The sequence below is a fragment of the Panthera uncia genome, chromosome A2 (genome assembly GCF_023721935.1).
Source record: "Panthera uncia isolate 11264 chromosome A2, Puncia_PCG_1.0, whole genome shotgun sequence".
Lineage (NCBI taxonomy): Eukaryota > Metazoa > Chordata > Mammalia > Carnivora > Felidae > Panthera > Panthera uncia.
In genome coordinates, this window is record NC_064816.1 from 13,374,485 (window position 1) to 13,397,312 (window position 22,828).

The window sequence follows — 22,828 nt, forward strand, 5'->3', positions numbered from 1 at the left end:
ATATATATTTATTTATTTTGAGATAGAGAGAGCGTGAGAGGGGAAAGGGCAGAGAGAGAATCCCAAGCAAGCTCCACACTGCCAGCACAGAGCCCAACACGAGGCTCGAACCCATGAACTGTGAGATCATGCATGATCTGAGCCGAAACCAAGAATCAGACACTCAACTGACTAAGCCACCCAGGCGTCCTGGTAGGACAATAAACTGGCTTGTGGGGGCGCCTGGGTGGCGTAGTCGGTTAAGCGTCCGACTTCAGCCAGGTCACGATCTCGCGGTCCGTGAGTTCGAGCCCCGCGTCAGGCTCTGGGCTGATGGCTCGGAGCCTGGAGCCTGTTTCCGATTCTGTGTCTCCCTCTCTCTCTGCCCCTCCCCCGTTCATGCTCTGTCTCTCTCTGTCCCAAAAATAAATAAAAAATGTTGAAAAAAAAAAAAAAAACTGGCTTGTGTTTGTGGTGCCTGCCTCAAAGAGGATTTGGTAGACCTCTATCCATGACAGGACCATATGGCCCTCTCCTCCCATCTGCCCTCTCACCTGCACCTTCGGATAGGCCACGGGGTCCCGTAGGTATGGCTCATACTGATAGATGTAGATAAAGCAGGCATCTGTGGGGCAGTCAAGCACCACCTGGGGCAGACAGGCAAACCAACAGCCTATCTGAAACATTTTTCCCACGAGAAGCTTTCTCCACCCTCCCAGGCGGGTCCCGTACCCCTTGCTCTGGCCTCCCCTACCCTTGGCTTTTCACTTTGGCTGGGAAAGTTATAGGGAGTGGGGCTTTGTCATGGAACACTCAGATCAGACTCAGTGAAGAACCTTCCTGGATGATGAGACAGGAGAGCAGTAACCTCTTTGCACTGGGTAAAGGAACATGGTTGGGGAGGGGACAGGAAAGGGAGCTGGAGGTAGAAGAAAGGCTGGCCACTGCAGACTCACCAGGCCCCGGAAGAGGGTGAAGAACCCAGCAAGGGTGAGGTATATGACAAGGACCAGGTCAACCGGGCGTCGCAGGAGGCCCTTTCTTTGCTCCTCCTGTACCTGCCCCATGGGAGAGAGACAGTGTGAGAAGTCTGGTATCCAACAGGCACTCAATAAAGGCTCATCCCTTCTTTCCTAATGGCCAAGGAGATCCTTCCAAAGAGGGCATATTTTTGACCACAAGGAACTCTAATGGGGGGGGACACTGAGGTATGCTGGCACAGGGAACTGTCTGGGGGCAGGGCACTTACCATGTGAGGGATACAGCTGGTTGGTGCCCGGGACTGGCTGAAGACCTTCATGCCAGCCCAGCATGGGACCAGCATATAGGGGATGGCCAGGAAGAAGGCAGGTCTGATCTCTGAGCTGTATTTACCTGTCATAGTAGGAGAGTGGGGGTGTCACTCAGTGAGGATCACCCAGACCTGGCCAGACCTGTAGGTGAATCACACCAGAGTCCCTAGATGGAACTAGTAATTCACAAATGCAAATTTTTTTTCATTTTTTAAAATTTATTTTGAGAGAGACAGAGAGAGAGAGCAGGGGAGGGGCAGAGACAGAGAGAGACAGAGAGAGAATCCCAAGCAGTCTCCTGTGCTGCCAGTACAGAGCCTGACGTGGGGCTCGATCTCACGAACTGTGAGACCATGACCTGAGCTGAAGTCAAGAGCCAGACGCTTAACTGACTGCAAGCCACCCACGCGCCCCAAACAAATGCAATCTTTATTTAAGCTCTAACACCTCTGCCTCCCCAATGCTCATAAGATGATGTCTATGCTCCTTAGCCTGGCTTGCCTCAATTTACCTTCTGGGTATAGCCTCTATACTTGCTCCCTCTGGATACACCTTGGGTATCCCTCTGGTTCAGCCACTCCACATACTGATCTGCCTCTCCCCTCTACCTATGAACCTTCTAGGTGCAGGATAGAGACCCAGCCCAAGGAGACAGGATCCCTCAAAGCCAAGTCCTTACCAAGGATGTTTCCTGGGAGAAATACCAGGATGCTCATGATGAAAGATCCCAGCCAGTACAGTCCAAGGCTCCGGTATCTCTTCCTGGGGTCAGGGACGGAGGGGTGACCAACAGATGCCTGTTCCCAAGTCTCAGAGCCCCAGTCAGAGCCCAGGGTCCACCCTGGGCTCCCCAACTCTGGGTCCCTCCCAGTTTTGTCCAGAACAGCAGGGACAACAGGGAGATGAATGAAGGAATGAACAGTCAGACTGTCTGTCCAAGGACAGAAGTGGCTGCCTAGGCACAGGGCAGTACAAGAGAAGAGAGCTGACTATAGCTTACACCTGTGACATTCCCTGGCCACTCCTGGCTGGAGCCCTAGAGAAGCCTCCTGATTTCCCCTACGCACACTTCTGGCTCCACTCAGGCTTGGGATCCCACCTGAGAGCTTGACCTCCTTCTCATGGTCCAGGTGCCACTCCACCCACCCCATGCACCTTCTGTGGATGGCACCAGCCATGGCCAGGTAGAGGAGGTAGTGAACGGTGCCATCCCAGTAGCAGATGAAGACTCCATGGGCAGTGCGCAAGTATGGCTCTCCCTGCAAGGGCAGGTCAGGGCTCAGATGGGCGACAGGGCAGGAGGCATCCCCAGCTGCCCGCTATGTACCTCCTTGGTAATGAACTCCATGAAGCCCACCATGTAGCCATCTTCCTGGAGAGCAATAAGGAGGTCCACCACCGAGGTGAAGGCGAAGATAGTGAACACTGTGGGAAGAGTGGGCGGGGCACAGCCTGGGTGTGGGAGAGGCCTGAGGCAGCTTTTCTGAGACCCAGATTCCAGGCAAGGATCCTTGTCCAAGGACTGCTCCCAGTCACCACGCTCCACCGGTCACATGACCCACAGCTCTGCCTCATGAGGAGGCACAGTCCCTGCCTTTGGAAGTCCTCAGGTTGAGAAGGCACTGTCTCTGCCCTCAGGGGAATCCCAAAGTGATGAGGAAGTCTTTCAGGGGCTCCCAGTCTGAGGGGAAGATACAGTCCTTCTCTGAAGAGCCCCAGGTCTGAAGGGGGTGGCCCTCTAAGGTTCCCCAACCACTGAGGGTTCTCCAGTCTCTGTGAGCTTCTCCAGTCTGATGGGAGCCCTTCAAGGACCCCCAGTCTGATGGAGGAGGCCCTTGCTCACACAGTTCTCTCTGACTGACTCACCAGCATAGAGTGGGTCATAGTAGATATCACCAGGAGACAAGTTGTAGATAGCCATGAAAAGCAGACCCAGGATCAGGGCACTCATCAATGCCACCCCCAGGGGGCTGTGGAGAGGGAAAACAAGTCAGAGAGGCCAGGCCCACTGCTGAGGCCCCACCTCGCCCTGGTGAGGCCAAAAGCAGACTCTAGGAAGCTCAAAATGTTGAGGCTGAAGTATCTGTCCATCCAGGAATCGCTCATTCCCTGAAACTGCCCTTTCCCATTACTAGGCTGTTGCCTCAACTGTTTCCCCTTTCGGGAAACTCCTTCCAGAAGTCTCTTCCACTTGGCAAACTCTTACTCATCCTTCATAGCCTATCTTTCATGACTCCTCCTCCAGGAAACCCTCCTTGACTTCTTAGAAAGGATCATTGCCAAACTTAGGCCAAGTACAGGGTGGGCATCAGTCAATTCTTTGTTTAGGATTTTATTGTTAAGTAATCGCTACACCCAACACGGGGCTCGAACTCACAACCCTGAGATCAAGGGTCATGTGCTTTTCTTTCTTTTTTTTTTTTTTTTTTTTTTTTAAACGTTTATTTATTTTTGGGACAGAGAGAGACAGAGCATGAACATGGGAGGGTCAGAGAGAGGGAGACACAGAATCTGAAACAGGCTCCGGGCTCCGAGCTGTCAGCACAGAGCCCGACGCGGGGCTCGAACTCACGGACCGTGAGATCATGACCCGAGCTGAAGTCGGACGCTTAACCGACCGAGCCATCCAGGCGCCCCGATCATGTGCTTTTCTGACTGAGCCAGCGAGGCGCCCCAACTCTTTCTGACTATACAGTTCATCCTGTCACTTGCTGATATGTGTTTAACTCAATTTGCTGTCAGTCATTCAGTCCCACCAAGCCTCTCTGTGGCCAGACCCAGTGCCCAAGCCTGTCAGGTCTCTAAGTGCTCAGCCCTGTACACCTCACTCTCTGAAGCTCCAGACTCCTCCCAGCTAAAGTCCAAATACTTCCATCAACTCCACCCTACTCCTGCCCTGATCTGTCCCCATCAATCTGATAAGGCAGGTTGCGTAGATAATAGAAGCCATCTTTGGGCAGCCCCCAACACAAGTGGGCAGAGTGGGGGGTGGAAAGCTATCCAGGGTCCCACACTCTCCCCTACACTCTCTCCAGACTCCTACCTTCTCATGGACCCCTCTGACACCTGACAATCCCCATCCTGGCCCCAACAATGACAATTATAGTAATCAGATAAGACCACACAATTTGCAATCCTTAACTGTAACTATGGGATGAGGTCTAGGATTATGTTCATTACACACTGAAGAAACTGAGGCTCCCAGAAACAACCTAGCTCACCCAAGTTCCAGGGGGATAGAGCCAGGAATTTGTACCCAAGGAGCCAACCCCATAGTCAAGACTCCCTCTATCCCATGTCTTGAGTTGAGCTAGTTGAGCCCCTGGCTGAGGGGCTTGCAGATGTCTGGTACAGTGTGGCAGGATCCACAGGGCTAGGGTCTAGGGTTAAGAGCCAAGGGAGGTCACAATACGTAGGGAAAACAGACTAAAGACAGGGTGGGCCAAACCTTAACAGAAAAAAGTCCCAAGCTTGAGATAGGCGATGGAGGGGCCATCTGGCAGGGGTGGTGGAACAGAACGCGCGTCCCTGTGTGCGTGTGTCAAGAGCTAGGTCATCAGGACCTTATCTGGGGCAATACTGTGACTGACTTTGGTGAGTCTGCAGCTGGGCACAGCCCTGGGAAAACCCCGGAAACCCTCCAAAACCCTGCCCTTTGGGGGGCTCTGCTTCTCAACCTTTCTCCCCAGGCCCTAAACGTCCCAGGAGCGCCCTCCACCCCCAACACACAGCCCCCTGCCCGGCAGAAAAAGGACTTCCGGCTGGGTGGGGGCGTGGGGAGTTCTGCCCTAGCCCCCTTCCTCCAGGCCAGAGCTGCGCAGGGACGCTGGCTTGGGAGAGCCAGGCTAGCCGTCGCGCATCCTCCCTCCCGGCTACCACCAATCCGCCCTGGCCGCCCACCCCCGCCCCCGGAGTCCGCCCTGGCCCCTCCCCTTACGCACTGCGAGAGCGCCGAGACGTGGTTGAGCGCATAGGACAAGGGGAGGGCGCCGAGCGACAGAGCGGCGATCTTGCCGGCAAGCGGCGGGATGTCCATAGCAGCGGCGCCTGGACCCCGGCGCGGCCTCGGCGCGGCCTCCTGGGCGCCCGTCTCTTCTGCAGTGGCGCGTCTGGGCGGGCGGAGGGAGGGGGGTGCCAGGGACCCGGCCGGTCCCGGCCCCGCCCTGCGCAAAGGTCGCCCTCCGCTGCGCCCTGGTCCAGCCGCAGTTCCTCGACCGCTCCGCTAGCTCCTGGGGAGCCTCTGAGGCCCCTCCTCCTTGAGGCGGCCCCTCTCCCCGCCCCTCTCTCGCTTCACCCTGGCGGGACTCAGCGCTGTTCTCAGCGGCCTTCCCAGCCGCCCAAGCCTGTTTCTCTATAAAAAGCTAGAACACCATGTCTCCGGATTCTTCCGCTGTTGAGGCGCGGGTCTGCAACCTTGGGGCCCTGGGCCGGCAACTTTATTCTAAGAGAATTCTTTCTCCGGTCCTCCTTCTGCACTTCTGCATTTTCTGTCCCAGGGCACCGGTGTACCAACCTCGACCCCGAAGAGAAGTCTTTTTAATTCCACATTCCCTAGACCTTTCTCCCCCTAGGATCAAGTGGGCATTGCCCATATGCGCTAATGGAGGAACCTCAGTCGCTTGGACACAGAGTTCCCTTCAGAGCCCTTGGACTGGAGTGTTCACGCAGTGGCCACACACATTTAAGCACGTGTCCGGGTGTGAAGCTTTGACTAGATCTGGGGACTATCTGAAGGCAGGCAGCCAAGATCAAGGGTTTGAGGGTCTCTTGAAGGACTCTCTGTGCTGTTCCATGTAGCGTGGGCACCTTGTGGGCAGCTGAGCCTGCGACCCTGCACAGTGGGTGGGGTCAAAGGGAGGGAGTCCAAAGGGTGTGTTTAGATTGGGTGTGGATTGCTCCAGTTTGGTGAGGAGTTTGGGAACAGTGTTTCTGGCAAGGAGAATAGATCAGGCCTGGGGCTGGTGTGTGGTGGGAGGAACAGAGGGGAGAGCTGAGGTTCTGAACAGCCTACAGGAGGCTGGGGAAAATGTAAAAGGGTGTGGATGGGGGGTGCTCAGGATCAGAGAGAGGGCTGTACGGTGGGGGAGAGAATTAGGCAGCTGTCTTTGTCACTCCCTCCAACCAGCTTTGGACTCTTGCCCATGTGGTACTTGTGGCTTTGGAAACAGCAATAACTGCCCGTGGGGGAGCCCACAGTCTGTGGTTAGGGAATATTCTAACACTCACCCTTTTTCTACACAGCCCCTTGGCCTTATGCCAGTTGGGGCCCATCTCTAAACCTGCCACCAACCTGACAGCCTCCCTCCCTAGTTGTCTATTGCCCATGAAGTTCAGGTTCCTCTGGGTTGACCTGAGGCTCCAGTCTCCTTCCTGGGCTTTTCCCAACTCTAGCAGTACCAACACACGCCCAGGCCTCTTTTCTGTCTGTAAGATGGACCCTCTAGCATTTCCTCACCCCTTAAAGCAGATCCCAGTGTCCCCTCCTCCAGGTACCTTCTCTGCCCAGGGTCCTTGCTGGGCTGATACCCTGCAGGACGAGGGGTGTCTGGTCTAGCTGTCCAGCAACCTGGCCTTGCATCTGTGTCTGCAATGAGCCACCTGCACAAGCACACTGAATTCAGAGGCCATCTCTTCCAACTCTCCACTTGCCTGGGAGTAAAGTCCGTGGGCTGAGTCTGGCAAGCCTCCCAGTCACTGAGAATTCAACTAAGGGGTGACCTTTACCTGGATGGCAAGGTGCCTGGGACTAATGCCTAGGGTCCCTATCCATGGAAACTCTGGCTCCCTAGAGCTACTCTTGTGCTCAAGCCCGGGGACCCCTGGGCAGCCTCCATGCATGGGAATGTCACCCCTTTGCCCTGCTCTGGGCTGTGTCCATGGAGGGGAGACAGGGTGGCATACATCATTCCAGCCTGGGCTCTGCTGTTGAGACTCCCAGTACCTGGACACTCCCACCCCTGCCCATTAAGACACTCCCCAGGCTGCCTCTATGACAGCACCTAGTTCCTCTTCGCAGCATTTATCAGTCTCAGGTTCACTGCCATGCCAGGGGGCAGATCCTATCCATTCAGTCAGTGTTGTGTTTACTGAATGACAGAATGCAGGCTAGCCCAGAAGCCCAGCTCCAGCTAGAGTTTTCAGAGCCCATGAGCCCACAGATGTTGAGCAGAACCCACTAGGGGCGTGTGTGGGCATATGGGGGAGTTGTGGGGACCCCCCAGATCTCCAAGCCATAATACTTCAAGCAGGGCTCTCAGATTCCTGGGACCCCACCCAAGCTTCTCACTCAGCAGCTGCAACTGAGGAAGAGCCCCAGGTGGTCTCGGCACAAATGGGACGTGCAGGCTCTGAAGATGTAGGCTGCATCTGCCCATAAAGCCACCTCCTGGGGCACGAGCCCCAGGGACTTAAGTGTCTACCCCAATGGCAGGACCCAGGGCAGCGGGGGCAGCCTAGGCTGCAGCTATCACAGGCTAGGCTTGCCGTGTGTGACTGTTGCAGGGAGGAGTCGTCGTCAGCGCCACCTGCTGGCAAGGTGACTGGCATAGGTGTGCCCTGGGTAGACATGCCTCACACTTCTACGGTCTGGGCCCTGTCTAGGGACCCCTTCCAATGTCCTCCTGCAGCACAGTGCTACACTGGGATGCCCCTGATGTCTCTGGTCCAGGTGCAGCCAGCTCTTGTTTGGCCAGCCACCAGTCCCACTCAGGAGGTCCATGGACGCTCCCCTCAACTCTAACCCAGGTTGATGGGGTGGGGGGAGGGAGGCCACAGGCAGACAGGGTCTAGGTGGTTTCCTCAGATTCTTCAAGCACTAGGGAACCTTCCCAGCAGGACCCCAGCCCATCTGCCCAGCCCAGCCCTGCAGCTAAGGAAACAGGAGTGGATTCTGGTGATGGCAAAACCAGGCTGCCATGGTGGGCAAGCGCTGGAACTTTTAATACACGGCACGACACTCGAGACGACGGGAAGGGCAGGCAGAAATGCAGGCCGGAACATTCCACAGTCCAGGGACGGTCGGTCGTTTGGAAAATACGTTCGTGTGTTTTTCTGGAATACTCAGTAGTAAGGCCGTCTGGGGTTGTTCTGTAGGAGGCAAATAAGATAAAATGGGGAGAAGGGGAGGGGGTGAATGCTAAAGACAGCCATTCCTCCTGCCCAGAACCTTCTAGGGACTACTGAGCTCACCAGAGCTCAGAGGGGAGGGCAGGTGGAAAGGTGTAGAGGTGCTGGTGAGACATTGCCTAGCTAGACTGGGGAAGGAGGGGAAGCTCTGTTACCAGCACTGCCACCCCCCTGTGGAGATTCTGGAGAGCCCAGCCAGAAGCCGTGTGGGAGGCTGGGGACACACGCACCAGGGGGTTAGGTCGGAAGCGGTAGGCCAGCATCATCCTCTTGCGAAAGGCCTCATACTCGTCATCCTCCTTGGAGAGCTCTGCTGGCCGGTCGATGCCAAAGCCGGCTCCATCTACTGTGGTGGTGCCTCTGCAGGGGAATGACAGGGCAGAGTAAGCAGGGGGCCAGGCCAGTGCCGGCAGAAGGGTGGTAGGGGGAGTGTACACTCACTTGTTGACCGGGTTCTTGATGCCCTGGCCCTCTGAACCCAGCCCGTCGCCCTCCTTCCAGCCCATTTTCATCAGCATCTGATAGCCAATGTTCTCCACCGTCAGTTTGAACTCCTTGTACTCGGAGTAGTCAGGCTCTCGGCCCTCCTGCAGGGCAAGGAGTTGGCTGTCATCTACCAGGGCTATAACTGTCCCAGGTCCCAGCCCTGGCTTGAACAGCCTCCACCCACCGCACTGCCCACAACAACCTCGCTGGCTGCTGGGACCACCTGCCCATCTGCCTCCTCTGCACCAGATCAGGTTCCTTGAGAACAGACCAAGATGCTCTTTCTCAGGGTCCCCAGGGCCAGACTTTGTACCAAGCTGCCTGGTGGCCAAGTCAAAGAGGGCAAGGTGATGGGTCACACAGGCCTCACCCACCGCAGGAAAAATTAATGGTTCATTAGCAACAAAAAGCCCTATGTTCTGAGGGCAATTCATTACACAGAATGCTAAAACATGTGGTCAATAAGGTGCCTGCCTTGTTGATGAGGTCATGCGGTACAAAAGCGGCTTTACAAAAATCCCCCAAAAGAGGGCATGGGATGTGTCCCGTCAGCTGTCTCTCCTCACGAGCATGAGAACAGCATGGGAGGAATGTGAAGTTCTTGTTCTGGAGAACCCAGTCCTTGGGGACTTCTGCCTGAGAAACGCTTTGCCTGTAAACTGCACTTAATTGGCTCCACTGAAAGCAGAATTTCCCTGAAGCCCTGGGAAATGTTTCTAAAGCGGCAGCTGAGCTGTTATTTGCTAATTCCCTTCACAGACGGTGTCTATCATAAACAGATGCCTCCTGAGGCAAGAGGGCCCAGCTCCTCCTGTGAATGAGGGGGGCCTGGAGGCTGCCTCAGGCGCCTGCCTCGTGATGCTAACAGGAGGGGCTGGAACACTCGAAGGGCTGCCTGCTAGACAGGCCTACAGCAGGGGCTGGTGCCTAAGGATGCTCCCAGCTCACCTTCAGGGCCTTGAAGGTTTCCATGAACTTCTCCAGCTCATCTGGTGGCAGGAAGTCTCCAATAAAGTGCTTGCCACGGCCCATCTTTGTCAGCTGCTCGGCCCATTCTGCCCGTAGAGGAGGGAAAGGTGAGAGGAGAAAAGGAAGAAGTCAGGGAGTGGGCTGGGTGGTCCCACAGCACAGGTATGAGTCTTGTGTGGGGAGGGGAGTCTGGGGCTATGGGGGAATGAGGCAGATGGTTGAGACCCTGACCCAAACCCCTGCTGCTCCAGGCAGCCCTGCTAAGTGCCATGTTCAGACAGCAGTGAACACTCACAAAGAACCATTTCTTTTTCCTCTGAGGAACCTGAGGCGCAGAGAAGCTGAATCTCTTGCCCAAGGCCTTACAGGTTGGGCAGGTGGTTTAAGGCCCCAGTGTGGTGTCTCCAGGTGCCTCCCCGGGCAGGTGAGTGTGGCCTCCTGAGCCTGCAGTACCCTCAGGGCAAGGCCTCAGCTAGGTACCGTGCCCCACCTGCAATGTGCGCTTTGGCTCACCCCGAGTCTTGTCCATCTCCATGCGCCGCAGCTGGTGTTCCCAGGTGCCCAGCTCGCTGTCTACCTCCTCGTCGCTGTCGTAGCCATGCTGGTGCTGCTGCAGCGCCTTCTCCCACAACAGCTGCATATCCTGCATCGCACGCTTGTGCTGCATGATCATGTCATACATCTGCTGCATCTGCGGGCAGCACATGCCAGTGAGCAAGGCAGTATACCACACGTGCAGGAGGCCAACCCCCTGGCCTTCCCCATGCAGGTCAGGCCCCCTCACCCTTCCCACTTTCTGCCCTCCCTGGGCCGGCACGTGAGCAGGGCTTGGAGCAAGCACTCAAGACAAAGTCCTGTACCAGGCCATGCCCTGTTTTCAGCAGGGAGGAGTCCTCTCTGCCTCACCCAGTCTGGTATCTGGCCCGAACCCAGCACATCCTGGGCACCCTTGCTGTGGACCAAATGAGGGCACCGCAAGCCTCTGATCATGGAAGGGTTGAAGGAGATGTGACGGGGCTGTCAGGCTGGAGGAGGTGACAAGGGTGAGCTGTCCCTAAGGACCAAGGGTGTGCCTGTAGTTCCCCAGGAAAGCAGCAGAGGCTAAGCCCCTGGCCATAGAGCTCCCTGCCAAGCCAGCCCTCATCCCAACACAGGCAACACTAACTGAGCATTTGTCACATCGTTCAGGGCGCCCAGTGCTAGCCAGGCCTGTCCTGTACTGGATGTTGGAGGGCACTGGAAGGAGAGCTTAAAATGGAGACTACCTAGTCAGGAACAGCCCACGAGCATGTCGGGGAGTAGTTGTGGAGCATCAGCCTCAGGGGCTGCCCGGGCAGTGTGAGGACTGAGCTCTGGGTCCAATTGTAGGCTGGGAAGGGCCTTTGGGGGGTGAAATGCCGTTGACAAGGGCGTGCCTATCCAAGAACCTCTCCACTGATGGTGGGATCCACCCAGCACAGGGAGGCTCAGAAAGAATAGAACATGACCACTGTCCTGTGAGGTGAGGTGGGGGGACAATACTCCATTAGCCCCTTTGGAGCCTGCCTGCTCTATGCCACACAGACTTACCTCCTGTTGCTCCTTTAGCTGCTTCTTCTGGGCATCTGACAGCTCTGTGACACCCACCAGACCTACAGGCTTCCCTTTCTCATAGCCAAGCCCCTTGAGGTCCTGAACTGGAAATAAGACACAGGCTGATCAACAACGGATGGACAGGTCCAGACCTGCTCCTGCATGTGGTACAGCGTCCATGCGCTGACGACATCTGAGGCACTTAGCGCACATGGCACAAGGCCTTCACATCACAACAGTTGGTATCCTGTGTCACATGATGATCCCAGGGGCCTCACCGTGCCGTCACGTGCATCTAGTGTCACCCTCACATGACCTCTCCAGGCAGGCGCTATACCCCTACGTGTAGATGATGACATCAGAATTTAGAGGTCCAGGGCCTCCCTCAAGGTCACATATCTAATGGGTGACATGAGGGGGACTTTGCAAAGGCAAAGACAGGAGAGGAGAGATAAACAGGTGCCCGTGTGTGTGTGTGCATTCACACACTGACTCTTAGAGATAAGCCCTGCAGGGAACAGACACCCAGTGTAGACACACGAGGGTTTAAGAGTCTGGCATAAGACTCAGCTCTGTGTATAGCTCTGTTAGCTCCTTCTGGGGAAGCAGCCGACCATCCTCAAAGCAACTGACATTTAATTTGGCATCAGCTTTGGAGCTTGGCTGGAGCCAGCAACACTAATCCACATGAAGATGCTGTGACAGCCCCATCTGGGTGGCGGAAACAACCACCCCTCAGGCGGTGGCTTCCTGGGGGAGGAGAAGCTGGGCAGAGGGGGATATAGAGGCCCTTCTGGTATGTGCAAAGAGCCAGATTCTCCTAGCTCACCAGGGCTGGGGCTTCACCTGCAAGACCCACTCACAAGTGCTTCTTGAGCCCATGTTTATTCCCCAATACCTCCTGGAAGGTCTGTGTGGGAGCCCTGTGGAGAGGGCAAGGGAGTCAAGGTCTGAGCAGCCTGCTGTGTGCCTGAAATGTACCCAAAGTCCCCCTCCTCCAGTCACTTTACCAGCAAGCAAGCAGGTGGGGGCTGTTCACACCCTCCCAGGGACACAGGCCAGTGGGACCTAAACCTGGATATGAGACTTCGGAGCCTGTGCACTAGACAGGGGAGGCCTCCTCACCAGCTGGGAGCTGGGGCCAGACCTCAAGGACATGGTTTCAGAACTGTGGCATGCACACATCAGAACAAGACTCAAGGCAGAGCACCCTTCATTATAGGGGGGCACCTGAGTTCGGCATTTGACAGCAATCTGACCCTAGGCAGAGATGCTACCTGGAACCACACTGAGTACTAGAATCGTCACTAGCTTTTCTCCTTGGACAAGGGAAGCACTGAACAGACAACCTCCAGAACTGGATGGGAAAGGCCAACAGGCTAGCCATGTGACTTGGGTAAGCTGTCTTCCCTCTTGGTCCATCATAAATGAAATAAACATAGATGTCAGCACCAGAGCACATATGACTCCTCTATGTATCTGTGTGTTCAGGGGTGAGGGAGGTTGAGACGGTTCTGTGTGCAGGGCAGGCTGTGTGGAGGGCAGTGAGACAGATGCCGTAAGATAGCCTCTCTCAGTCACCGATTATCACCTGCAGAATGTGATGACAACAAACTCCCCCACTCTACTGGCCGCTTTGTGATAGAAAATGAGAAACAAGACCACATGTTGGCCATCTCTGAAACTGTCAAGGAGGCAGATGTTGCAGTTGATTGTGCAAAACTGTGGCAATTATGGTGCTTATCATCATGCATTTCTTGAGCTTTCTATGACAAGAATGAATCCAAGTACTTTAAAGCTTAAGGGAGATAGCAGGATTGATCTACATGCTGTGTACAAGGCACTTGCCTTAGATACGAAGTCACAAATAAGTTGAAAGTGAAAGGATGGAAAAATGTATTTCATACAAATAGCAACTGAGAGAGCTGGGGTGGCCATACTAGCATCAGACAAAATAGACTTCCGGTCCAAAAAGGTTACAAGAGAAAAAGAAGGATGTTCTATATTGATAAAAAATGTAAAACAGAAAGAAGATAGAACTTGAGGCGCTTGGGTGGCTCAGTCTGTTGAGCATTTGACTCTTGATTTTGGCTCAGGTCATGATCCCAGGGATGTAGGATCTCACTGAGCGTGGAGCCTGCTTAAGATTGATTGATTGACTGATTGATTCATTCATTCTCATTCTCTCTCCCTCTCCGCACCTGGGTGGCTTGGTTGAGTGTCTGACTTCGGGTCAGGTCATGATCTTGGTTTGTGGGTTTGAGCCCCACATTGGGCTCACTGCTGTCAGCCTGTCAGCCCGCTCTCTGCTCCTCCCTCACTTGCGCTCTCCCAAAAATAAATAAATATTAAAAAAAAAAAAAAAAAGATTCTGTCCCTCTCCCCCACTTGCATGTGTGCGCACTCTCAAAAAAAAGACATCCCCCCACACCCTACCTAACAAAAGAGCCTCATGATATATGAAGCAAAAATTGACAAAATTGAAGGGAGAAATGGACAGTTCAACAATAGTAACTAGAGATGTCAATACCCCATTTTTCATATCAATAAGGATATAGAAGATTATAGAAGATTAAACACTACACCAGCGATGCCTAACAGATGTATACAGAACGTGCAATCCAGCAATGGCAGAATACAGTCTTCTTGTGTGCACATAAAACATTCTCTAGGAAAGATTACATTTAGACTACGAAATGAGTGTCAATACATTTTAAAAGACCGAAATCACAAAGTATCTTTTCTGATCACAATGGAATCAAGCTAGAAATCATTAACAGAAGGAAAACTGGTAAACTCACAAATATGTGGAAATTGAACAACACACTCTTAAACAATCAACAGATCAAAGAGGAAGTCACCAAGAAAGATTAGAAAATAAGATGAGGGGCACATGTGTGGCTCAGTCAGTTTAGCGTCTGTCTTCCATTCAGGTCATGATCTCATGATTTGTGAGTTCGAGCCCTGCGTGTCTGTGTCTCTCTCTCTCTCTCTCTCTCTCTGCCCCTCCCCTGCCTGTGCTCTATCTCAAAAAATATATAAACTTAAAAGATCTCCAATTAATAACCTAACTGTCCACCTTAAAGAACTAGAAAAGGAAAAGCAAACTAATTCCAGAGCTAGCAGAGGGAAGGAAATGAAGATTAGAATGAAGATACAGGAAATAGGAAATATAAATATGGTACAGATGGGGCACCTGGATGGCTCAGTCAGTAAGCATCCAACTCTGGCTCAGGTCATCATCTCCAGGTTTGTGAGTTCGACCCCCACATCGTGCTCTCTGGTGTCAGTGCAGAGCCCCCTTCAGATCCTCTCTCCCCTTTCTTTCTGCCCCTCTCCTGCTCGCAAGCATACACATGCTCGCTCTCTCAAAAATAAAGAAAAAGAACAAGAAGAAGAAGAAGAAGAAGAAGAAGAAAGAAGAAAAAGAAGAAGAAGAAGAAATATGGTAGAGTAAATCCATAGAATCAAAAGTTGTTTTTTTTTTAAAAGATGAACAAAATGACATACCTTTAGACAGATTACCTAAGAAAAAAGAGAAAAAACTCACGAAAATCAGAAATCAAAGAGGGAGGGAATATTACTAATGATTTTATAGAAATAAAAAGGGATTGTAAAAGAATACTATGAACACCTAGAAGCCAACAAGTTGGATAACCTAGATGAAGTGAACCAATTCCTAGAAACCCGTAAATTACCAAAACTAGCTCAAGAAGAAATAGAAAATCTGAATAGACTTAAAACAAGGAGATTGAATCAGCAACCAATAACTTCTCATTGGGGCGCCTGGGTGGCTCAGTTGGTTGAGCATCCGACTTCAGCTTAGGTCATGATCTTGAGGTTCATGAGTTCAAGCCCTGCATCAGGCCCACTGCTGTCAGTGCAGAGTCTGCTTCAGATCTTCTGTCCCTCTCTCTCTCTCTGCCCCTTCCCTGCTTGCACTCTCTCTCCCAAAAATAAATAAATCTCTAACACACACACACACACACACACACACACACACACACACACAATACCTCCCAACAAAGAAAAGCCCTGAACCAGATGGTGTTACTGGTGAATTCTACCAGACATTTAAAAGAATAACTCATGCTAATTCTTCTCAAACTCTTCCAAAAAATTGAAGGGAACATTTCCTAACTCATTTCAAAACACTACTATTACCCTGATACCAAAAGCAGACAAAAACACCACAAGAAAACTAGAGACCAATATTCCTTATGAATATAGATGCAGACAGACACAACAAAATACCAGCAAACTGAATACAATCACATGGTAAAAGGATTATGCACCATGACCAAGTGGGATTTATCACAGAAGTGCAAAGGTGGTTTAAATAGTTCTGATACCAATTCCAAATGTGTGTATGGTCGGGGGGGGGGGGGGGGGAGAGGGTTCCCCACACCAACAAGCAATTCTCAGACACCTGCTGGGTGTCCTGTAGTTTAGTTCAGTTCTATCACTATCTACCAGGAGGTAGCATCAGATTTCATGGGTTAAGGGGTCAGTCTTACAAGACTGCTCCTCCCTCCCCCATCAACTTTAGATGCCAACTGCAAGCCCAAGTCATCACCTATGCTTCTAACTGGCTGTAGATCAGAGGTTCCCACAATCCCCTCTCTGGATTCAATTAATTTGCTAGAGTGGCTCATAGAACTCAGAGAACACTTTACTTACAAGATTATTGCTTTACTTATATGTCATAAAAGGATGTAAGTTAGGAAAGCCAGGTGGAAAAAACAAGGTATGGGGAAGGGCAAGGTATGGGGCAAGTGCCCAGAGCTTCTATGCCACTGAGCATGCCACTGTCTCTGAACCTCCATGTGTTCATCAACCTGGAAACTCTCTGAACCCTGTCTTTTGGGTTTTTTATGGAGGCCTCACTGCATAGGCATGATTGATGAAATCATTAGCCGCTGATCAATTCAACCTCCAGCCCCTTTACCCTCCCTGGATATCAGGGGGTGGTGGGACTAAATGTTCCAACCTTTTACTTATGGTTGGTTCCCCTGGCAACCAGCCCCGATCCTTAGGTGCTTTCCAAAAGTCACCTCAGTAACATAAAATCCAGTTGTGGTAGAAAGGGGCTTATTAATAACAAGACACCCATTTCACCTTTATGGCTCTGAAGCATTTTCATGAACTGAGGACGGAGACCAAATAATACAACAAAAGATGCTCCCATTGCTCTTATCACTCAGGAAATTCCAAGAGTTTTGGGAGAACTGTGAGCCAGGAACTGTGAACAAAGGCCAAACACATATGAGAAATATTACTTTGGTCACCTGAATGGTCAAATAGGTATTTCTTATAAACCACAATATCGCATGGTTCAATATAAAAAAATTAACCAGTGAAACACGCGTTAGCAGACTAAAGGAAAAAAAAAAATCCAATCATTTCAATTGATGCAGAAAAAGCATGTGACAAAATCTAACACACCTCCATGATAAAAACATTAAATAAACTAGGAACAGAAAGGAACTTCCTCAACATGATAAAGGTCACATATAAAAAACACATAGCTAGGGGCACCTGGGTGGGTCAGTTGGTTGGGCGTCCAACTCTTGGTTTTGGCTTAGGTCATAACCTCACGGTTTTAAGGGTTTGAGCCCTGTGTTGGGCTCTGTGCTGACAGCTTGGAGCCTGTTTGAAATTCTCTTTCTGCCCCTCGCCCAGCTCATTCTCTATCTCAAAATAAATAAATAAACTTAAAAACAAAAAACAAAAAACACAGCTAACATTACACTCAATAGTGAAAGGCTAAAGTCATTACCCCTCAGACCAAACAAGGTAAGGATGCCCATTATTCCCACCTCTATTCAAATAGTACTAGAAGTGCTAACTAGAAGTTCTAGCAATTAGGCAAGAAAAAGAAATAATAAGAGGGATCCCACTTGGAAAGGAAGAAGTAAAATGATCTCTATTTGTAGATGACATGATCATAATTATACACAGGAAAACCTAAAAAATCCATGAAAAGATTGTCAATGCTAATAAATGAATTCAGGAAAGCTGAAGGATCCAACGCCAACATGCAAAAAAAATCAGTTGTATTTCTATACATTAGCAACAAATAATCCTAAAAGAAAATTTTAAAAGCAATTGTTTAAAAGGCATTAAAAAAGTAAATCACTTAGGAATAAAGTTAACTAAGGGGGTATAAGACACATACAATGAAAACTACAAAACATGGTGAAAAATTAACAAAGACCTAAGTCCATGGAAAGACATCTTGTGTGCACAGACTGGAAGACTGGTTGTTGTTGGTGGTGGTGTATTTGTTGTAAGAAAGACTTAAATACTGTTAATGTGTCCATACTGTCCAAAGCAATCTACAGACTCAGTACAGTCTCTATCAAAATTCCAATTGTTTTTACGAAATGGAAAAGCGCATCTGAAAATTCAAGACCTTCAATAGCCAAAGCTTGAAAAAGAACAAAGTTGGAAGATTCACACTCTCAATTTCAAAACTTACTACAAAGCTACAATAATCAAAATAGTTGGTACTGATCTAAGCATAGACATACAAACCAGTATAATAGAATACAGAGCCCAGAAATAAACCCTTACATCTCTGGACAATTGAGTTTTGACAAGGGTGCCAAGACCATTCAATGGGGAAAGAAAAGCCTCTTCAACAAATGGTGCTGCAACACTGGATCTCCACATGCAAAAGAATAAAGTTGGATCCTTAGCTTATATCACATATAAAAATTACCTCAAAATAAATCAGAGTTCCAAAACATAAAAAAACCCAGAACATAGGGGCAAATCTTCGTGACCTTGAATTTAGCTTTGGTTTCACAAATGAAACCAAAAGCACAGGCAACAAAGGGAAAAATAAACTGAACTCTGTCAAAATTTAAAACTTCTGTGCATCAAAGGACACTATCGAGGGATAAAAAGACAATCCACAGAATGAGAGGATGCATTTGCAAACCATGTATTTGAATAGGGGGTTAATATGCAGAATATATAAAGAATCCGTACAACTTAAGAACAAAAAGACATGCCAATTTAAAAGTGGGCAAAGGACTAAAACAGACGTTTCTCCAAATAAGCTATACAAATGACCAATTAGTACATGAAAAGATGATCAACACCATCAGACATTAGGGAAATGTGATTCAAAACTACAACGTGATTCCACTTTATACCTACTAGGACGGCTATTATAAAAAGGCAAAGATGTGGAGAAACGGGAAGGCTGTGCACGGTTGGTAGAAACAGAAAATGGTGTACTTGCTACAGAAAATAGTTTGGTGGACCTTCAAAGAGTTAAAGAGAATTACGATATGGTCCAGTGATTCCACTCCTAGGTATGGACCCAAGAGAATCGAATCACGGATTCAAATGGCACTTGCAGACCAAAGTTCACAGCAGCACTATTCACAGCTGCCAAAAGGTGGAAACCCATGTGTCCATCAACCGATGAATGGATAAAGTGCGGTCCAGCCATAAAATGGAATATTACTCAGTCATAAGAAGGAATGAACTGACACATGCTATGCTAGAACACAGATGAATCTTGGAAACATTCTGCTCAGTGAAAAAAGCCAGACTATCCTGACAGAGGAGGGGAAAGGGGGTCAGCCCACCTGACAGAGGTGAGGGAGAGGCGTCTACATCCCTCTGTACCAGCTCGGCGGGCGGGAGTTCCACTTTGTCCTCTTCAGGCCCCCACCGGCTCTTTCGCTTCTTTTTCACAGTGGCTGTGGTGGCCGGCTTCCCAGGGATGGTTGGAGCTGGGGTGACTGCAGGCGAGGGGGCAGATGAGGCAGGGCAGGCAGCAGCTGGGGGTAAGGACCCTGATGGGGTCTCAGGAGGGGATTTGCGTTTCAGGCTGAGGTCGGGTGCCATGAGAGTGCCTGTGGGGCCAGCCTTAGCTTTCCGGAACTCCTCCAGCTTCTGGCGGTAGTATTTGTACCCTTGGCTGTTGGGTTCGTATAGAAAGCTGCAAAGGAGAGTGGGGGGCACACCATCAGCTGGGCCCAAGCTCCCTGCCTGATTCTGGGCAGGAGCAGCTTGGGCCTTGTGCACACATGCTCAGGTTAGCCAGGGTTATGGCTTGAGGATTGAGGTCTCCACCATGACCTCCTGCACTGCCAGGCTTTAGTGGCTGCTGGCTCCGGGAGCCCAAGCTTGAGGAACAGTGTGACATACTCAGAGCTTGTCACCATGCCACTCCTATGAGCACTGGTCAAAGTCCCTATGCCAGCGCTGTCAGACACCCATCACAACATAATTGATCCCGTTTCAAAAAAAAGGGGCGGGTTCTCTCAGACCTTCCCCAGGCTCTGTAGGGCTTCCTCCCCTGCTGCTCTAGATGAGCACACTGGTGCCTTCAAGAAATCCTGAGTTGGGAGAGACACCTGGTGTTAGAAAGGCAAGATCCGTCCCAAACCTGACAGCTTGGCACATCTGTGCTTCTCTCTGATGTATCCTTGAGAGGCATCAATAGCAAATGGAGCCAAAACAAAACTCGGAATGGATAGGGACTGCACTCCAACTGAAGGGCAGAAGCCCCCACCTCACTGGAAGCGGAGCGTCCTCTTGGTCCCCCCTCCCACCCCCGCCACTAACCCCAGTCCCAAGTGTGAAGCAGGCAGAAACTACAGCTCCCTCTGCACCTGACCAGCATCTCTCAATTATGCAGGTCCTGAGCTGACAGTCCCAATTCTGGGGCCCACAACAGAGGGAAGAGTCACAGCTCAGTTCCACACAGCAAAATCTGTGTATAGCATGGGCTACACAGGTCTCAACAAGAGGGGCTAGACCTGCACTCATGAACCTGGAGGTTCTGGTTGCAGCATAATACTGTGCTATAAAGCAGTGGGCAGGCTTCAGGATGCTGTAAATTCTTTTCATACAAAAGAATGATAGCAGAAAGAAACCCCAAAGACTGTTTCTATGTGTCTCCATGAGAGCCAGGAAGGGGTAGAAGGATCCCAGCCGTGCTAACACTGGTACCTAAGGTGGCATAGAAGGATGGGGAGATGGTGGCATCTCCTTTGTACTCCTTCATACTTCTTCACCCCAGAAATACACAATGTGAACAGATCTACTTCTATTATAGAGATTGAGTGGAGCACCCCTGGCTATTCAGTTGGTAGAGCATGAGACTCTCGATCTAGGGGTTGTGAGTTCAAGCCCCACGTTGGGCGTAGGGATTAAAAATAAAATCTTTTAAAAAAAGAAAAGAAAAGAAATTGAGTAAGAACCTTTCAAAAACAGAAAGCACCAGACCTAGAGCAGTTCACTGACGAAAATACCAAACATTTAAGGAAGAAATTATATCAATTCTCTACAATCCCTTTCACAGGACAGAAACAGAGAATACTTAACTTATCCAATTACCCTAATACCAAAACCAAAGATTTTGTAAGAAAACTACAGATCAATATCTCTAATGAACACAGATATAAAAATCCTCAACCAAATATTAGCAGACTGAATCTACAAATGTGTAAGAATTACAGGGGGGTGGGGGGGACAGGCGAAATAGGTGAAAATGATGAAGAGATACAAACTTCTAGTTATAAGTCAAGGGGGGTGAAAAATACAGCATAAGAAATATAGTCAATAACATTGTAATAACTTTGTGTGGTAACACATGGTAACTACACCTCTCGCAGTGACCATTTTGTAATGCATATAATTGTCAAATGACTATATTGGACGCCTAAAACTAGGTATTATGTGTCAGCCGTATCTCAAATGAAAAATTTTTGAAAATTTTTAAAAAAGTACACATCACAACCAAGTGGGATTTATTCCAGGCATGCAAAGCTGGCTTAACATGATCATATCAACAGCTGCAGAAAAAGCCTCTGACCAAACCCAACACCCATTAGTGATAAAAACACTCAGTAAACTAGAAACATAAGAGAACTTTCTCAATTTGATAAAGAGTGTCTACAAAAAACCTATAGCTAGCATCATACTTAATAGTGAGAAACTAGAAGTTTCCCTACTTAGGAACAAGGCCAGAATATCCCACCCCAATGTTTTCAACACTGTACCAGAAGTCTTAGCTAATGCGAACAGCAGATATACCAACTGAGAAAGAAGAAATAAAACGATTTTCAAGTAACATCATCTGTGTAGAAAAAACAGATTAAAAAACTGTTGGAACTGGACAGTCTGGCTGGCTCACTCAGTTAATCGTCTGACACCTGATTTTGGTTCAGGACATGATCCCAGGGTCATGGGATTGAGTCTCACTGGGCTCTGCACTAAGCACGGATCCCGTTTAAGATTCTCTCTCTGGGTACCTGAGTGGCTCAGTTGGTTGGGCATCCGACTCTAGATTTTGGCGCGGGTCATGATCTCACGATTCGTGGGACTGAGCCCCACATAGGGTTCTGTGATGACAGAGTGGAGCCTGCTTGGGATTCTGTCTCTCCCTCTCACTCTGCACCTTTCCCGCTCGTGTGTGCATACACACTCTCTCTCAAATATAAACATTAAAAAAAAATTTTTTTTTTCCTCTAAGAGAAAAAAATTTTAAAACTCCAAGAATAAGTAATTGTAATAAGGCTGCAGGATACAAGGTTAATATACAAAGCTGGTGCTTTCCTATACACCAGCAATGAACAAGTGGATTTGAAATTAAAAGCACAATACCATTTACATTAATACACAAAAAAATGAAGTACTTAGGTGTAAGTCTACAAAATATGTACAAATTATATATGATGAAAACTAGAAAACTCTGAAGAATGAATTCCAAGAACTAAATAAGTGGAGACATATTCCTTGACTCAATATCGTCAAAATATTAGTTCTTTCCAATTTGATTGATAGGTTCGATGCAATCTGAGTCCAAATCCCAACAAGTTATTTTGTAGGTATTGACAAATTGATTCTAAAGCTTACATGGAGACAAAAGACCCAGAATATCCAACACAATATTGTAACAAGAACAAAGTTGGAAAACTGACACTACCAGACCTAAAGGCTTACTGTCATATCAAGGCAGTGTGGTATCAATGAAATAACAGACAAATAGATCAACAGAACAGATGAAGAAGGGCCCAGAAATAAACCCATATAAACATGGTCAACTGATCTTTGACAAAGGAGCAAAGACAGTCCAATGAGGCAATGATATTCTTTTCAACAAATGATACTGAGGAATTGGACATCCACATGCAAAAAAAAAAAAAAAAAAACCCAAAACAAAATGCATCTAGACACAGACCTCTTACCCTTCACAAAAATTAACTAAAAATGGATCATAGACTTATGATGTAAGGCTATAAAACCCCTAGAAGATAATATAGGCAAAAACCTAGATGACCTCATGGATGGCAATGACTTTTTAAATATGCTAAAGTCATAATCATGAAAGAAATTCATAAGCTGGACTTCATTAAAACTTCTGCTCTGCAAAAGAC

At 49.5% G+C, this 22,828-nt stretch overlaps 2 protein-coding genes across 4 annotated transcripts in view; both read right to left on the minus strand.

The window, feature by feature from the left end:
• Positions 1–5,439, minus strand: part of TM6SF2 (transmembrane 6 superfamily member 2) — an 8,362-nt gene extending 2,923 nt beyond the window's left edge. The window contains exons 1-8 of the mRNA XM_049642568.1: positions 5,213–5,439; positions 3,138–3,241; positions 2,599–2,696; positions 2,427–2,530; positions 1,951–2,033; positions 1,229–1,353; positions 936–1,037; positions 534–626 (exon numbers count right to left, since the gene is read on the minus strand). Coding sequence (XP_049498525.1) covers positions 534–626; positions 936–1,037; positions 1,229–1,353; positions 1,951–2,033; positions 2,427–2,530; positions 2,599–2,696; positions 3,138–3,241; positions 5,213–5,307 — 804 coding nt within the window. The 5' untranslated portion in view covers positions 5,308–5,439. The remainder of the gene's footprint in view (positions 1–533; positions 627–935; positions 1,038–1,228; positions 1,354–1,950; positions 2,034–2,426; positions 2,531–2,598; positions 2,697–3,137; positions 3,242–5,212) is intronic.
• Positions 5,440–8,158: 2,719 nt separating this feature from the next.
• Positions 8,159–22,828, minus strand: part of SUGP1 (SURP and G-patch domain containing 1) — a 31,673-nt gene continuing 17,003 nt past the window's right edge. For all 3 annotated transcript variants that reach the window (XM_049642519.1, XM_049642518.1, XM_049642517.1), the window contains 7 exons: positions 19,028–19,383; positions 11,421–11,527; positions 10,365–10,542; positions 9,831–9,937; positions 8,838–8,983; positions 8,627–8,756; positions 8,159–8,357 (listed from right to left, as the gene is read on the minus strand). In XM_049642519.1, the coding sequence (XP_049498476.1) occupies positions 8,331–8,357; positions 8,627–8,756; positions 8,838–8,983; positions 9,831–9,937; positions 10,365–10,542; positions 11,421–11,527; positions 19,028–19,383 (1,051 nt within the window). In that variant the 3' untranslated portion in view covers positions 8,159–8,330. The remainder of the gene's footprint in view (positions 8,358–8,626; positions 8,757–8,837; positions 8,984–9,830; positions 9,938–10,364; positions 10,543–11,420; positions 11,528–19,027; positions 19,384–22,828) is intronic.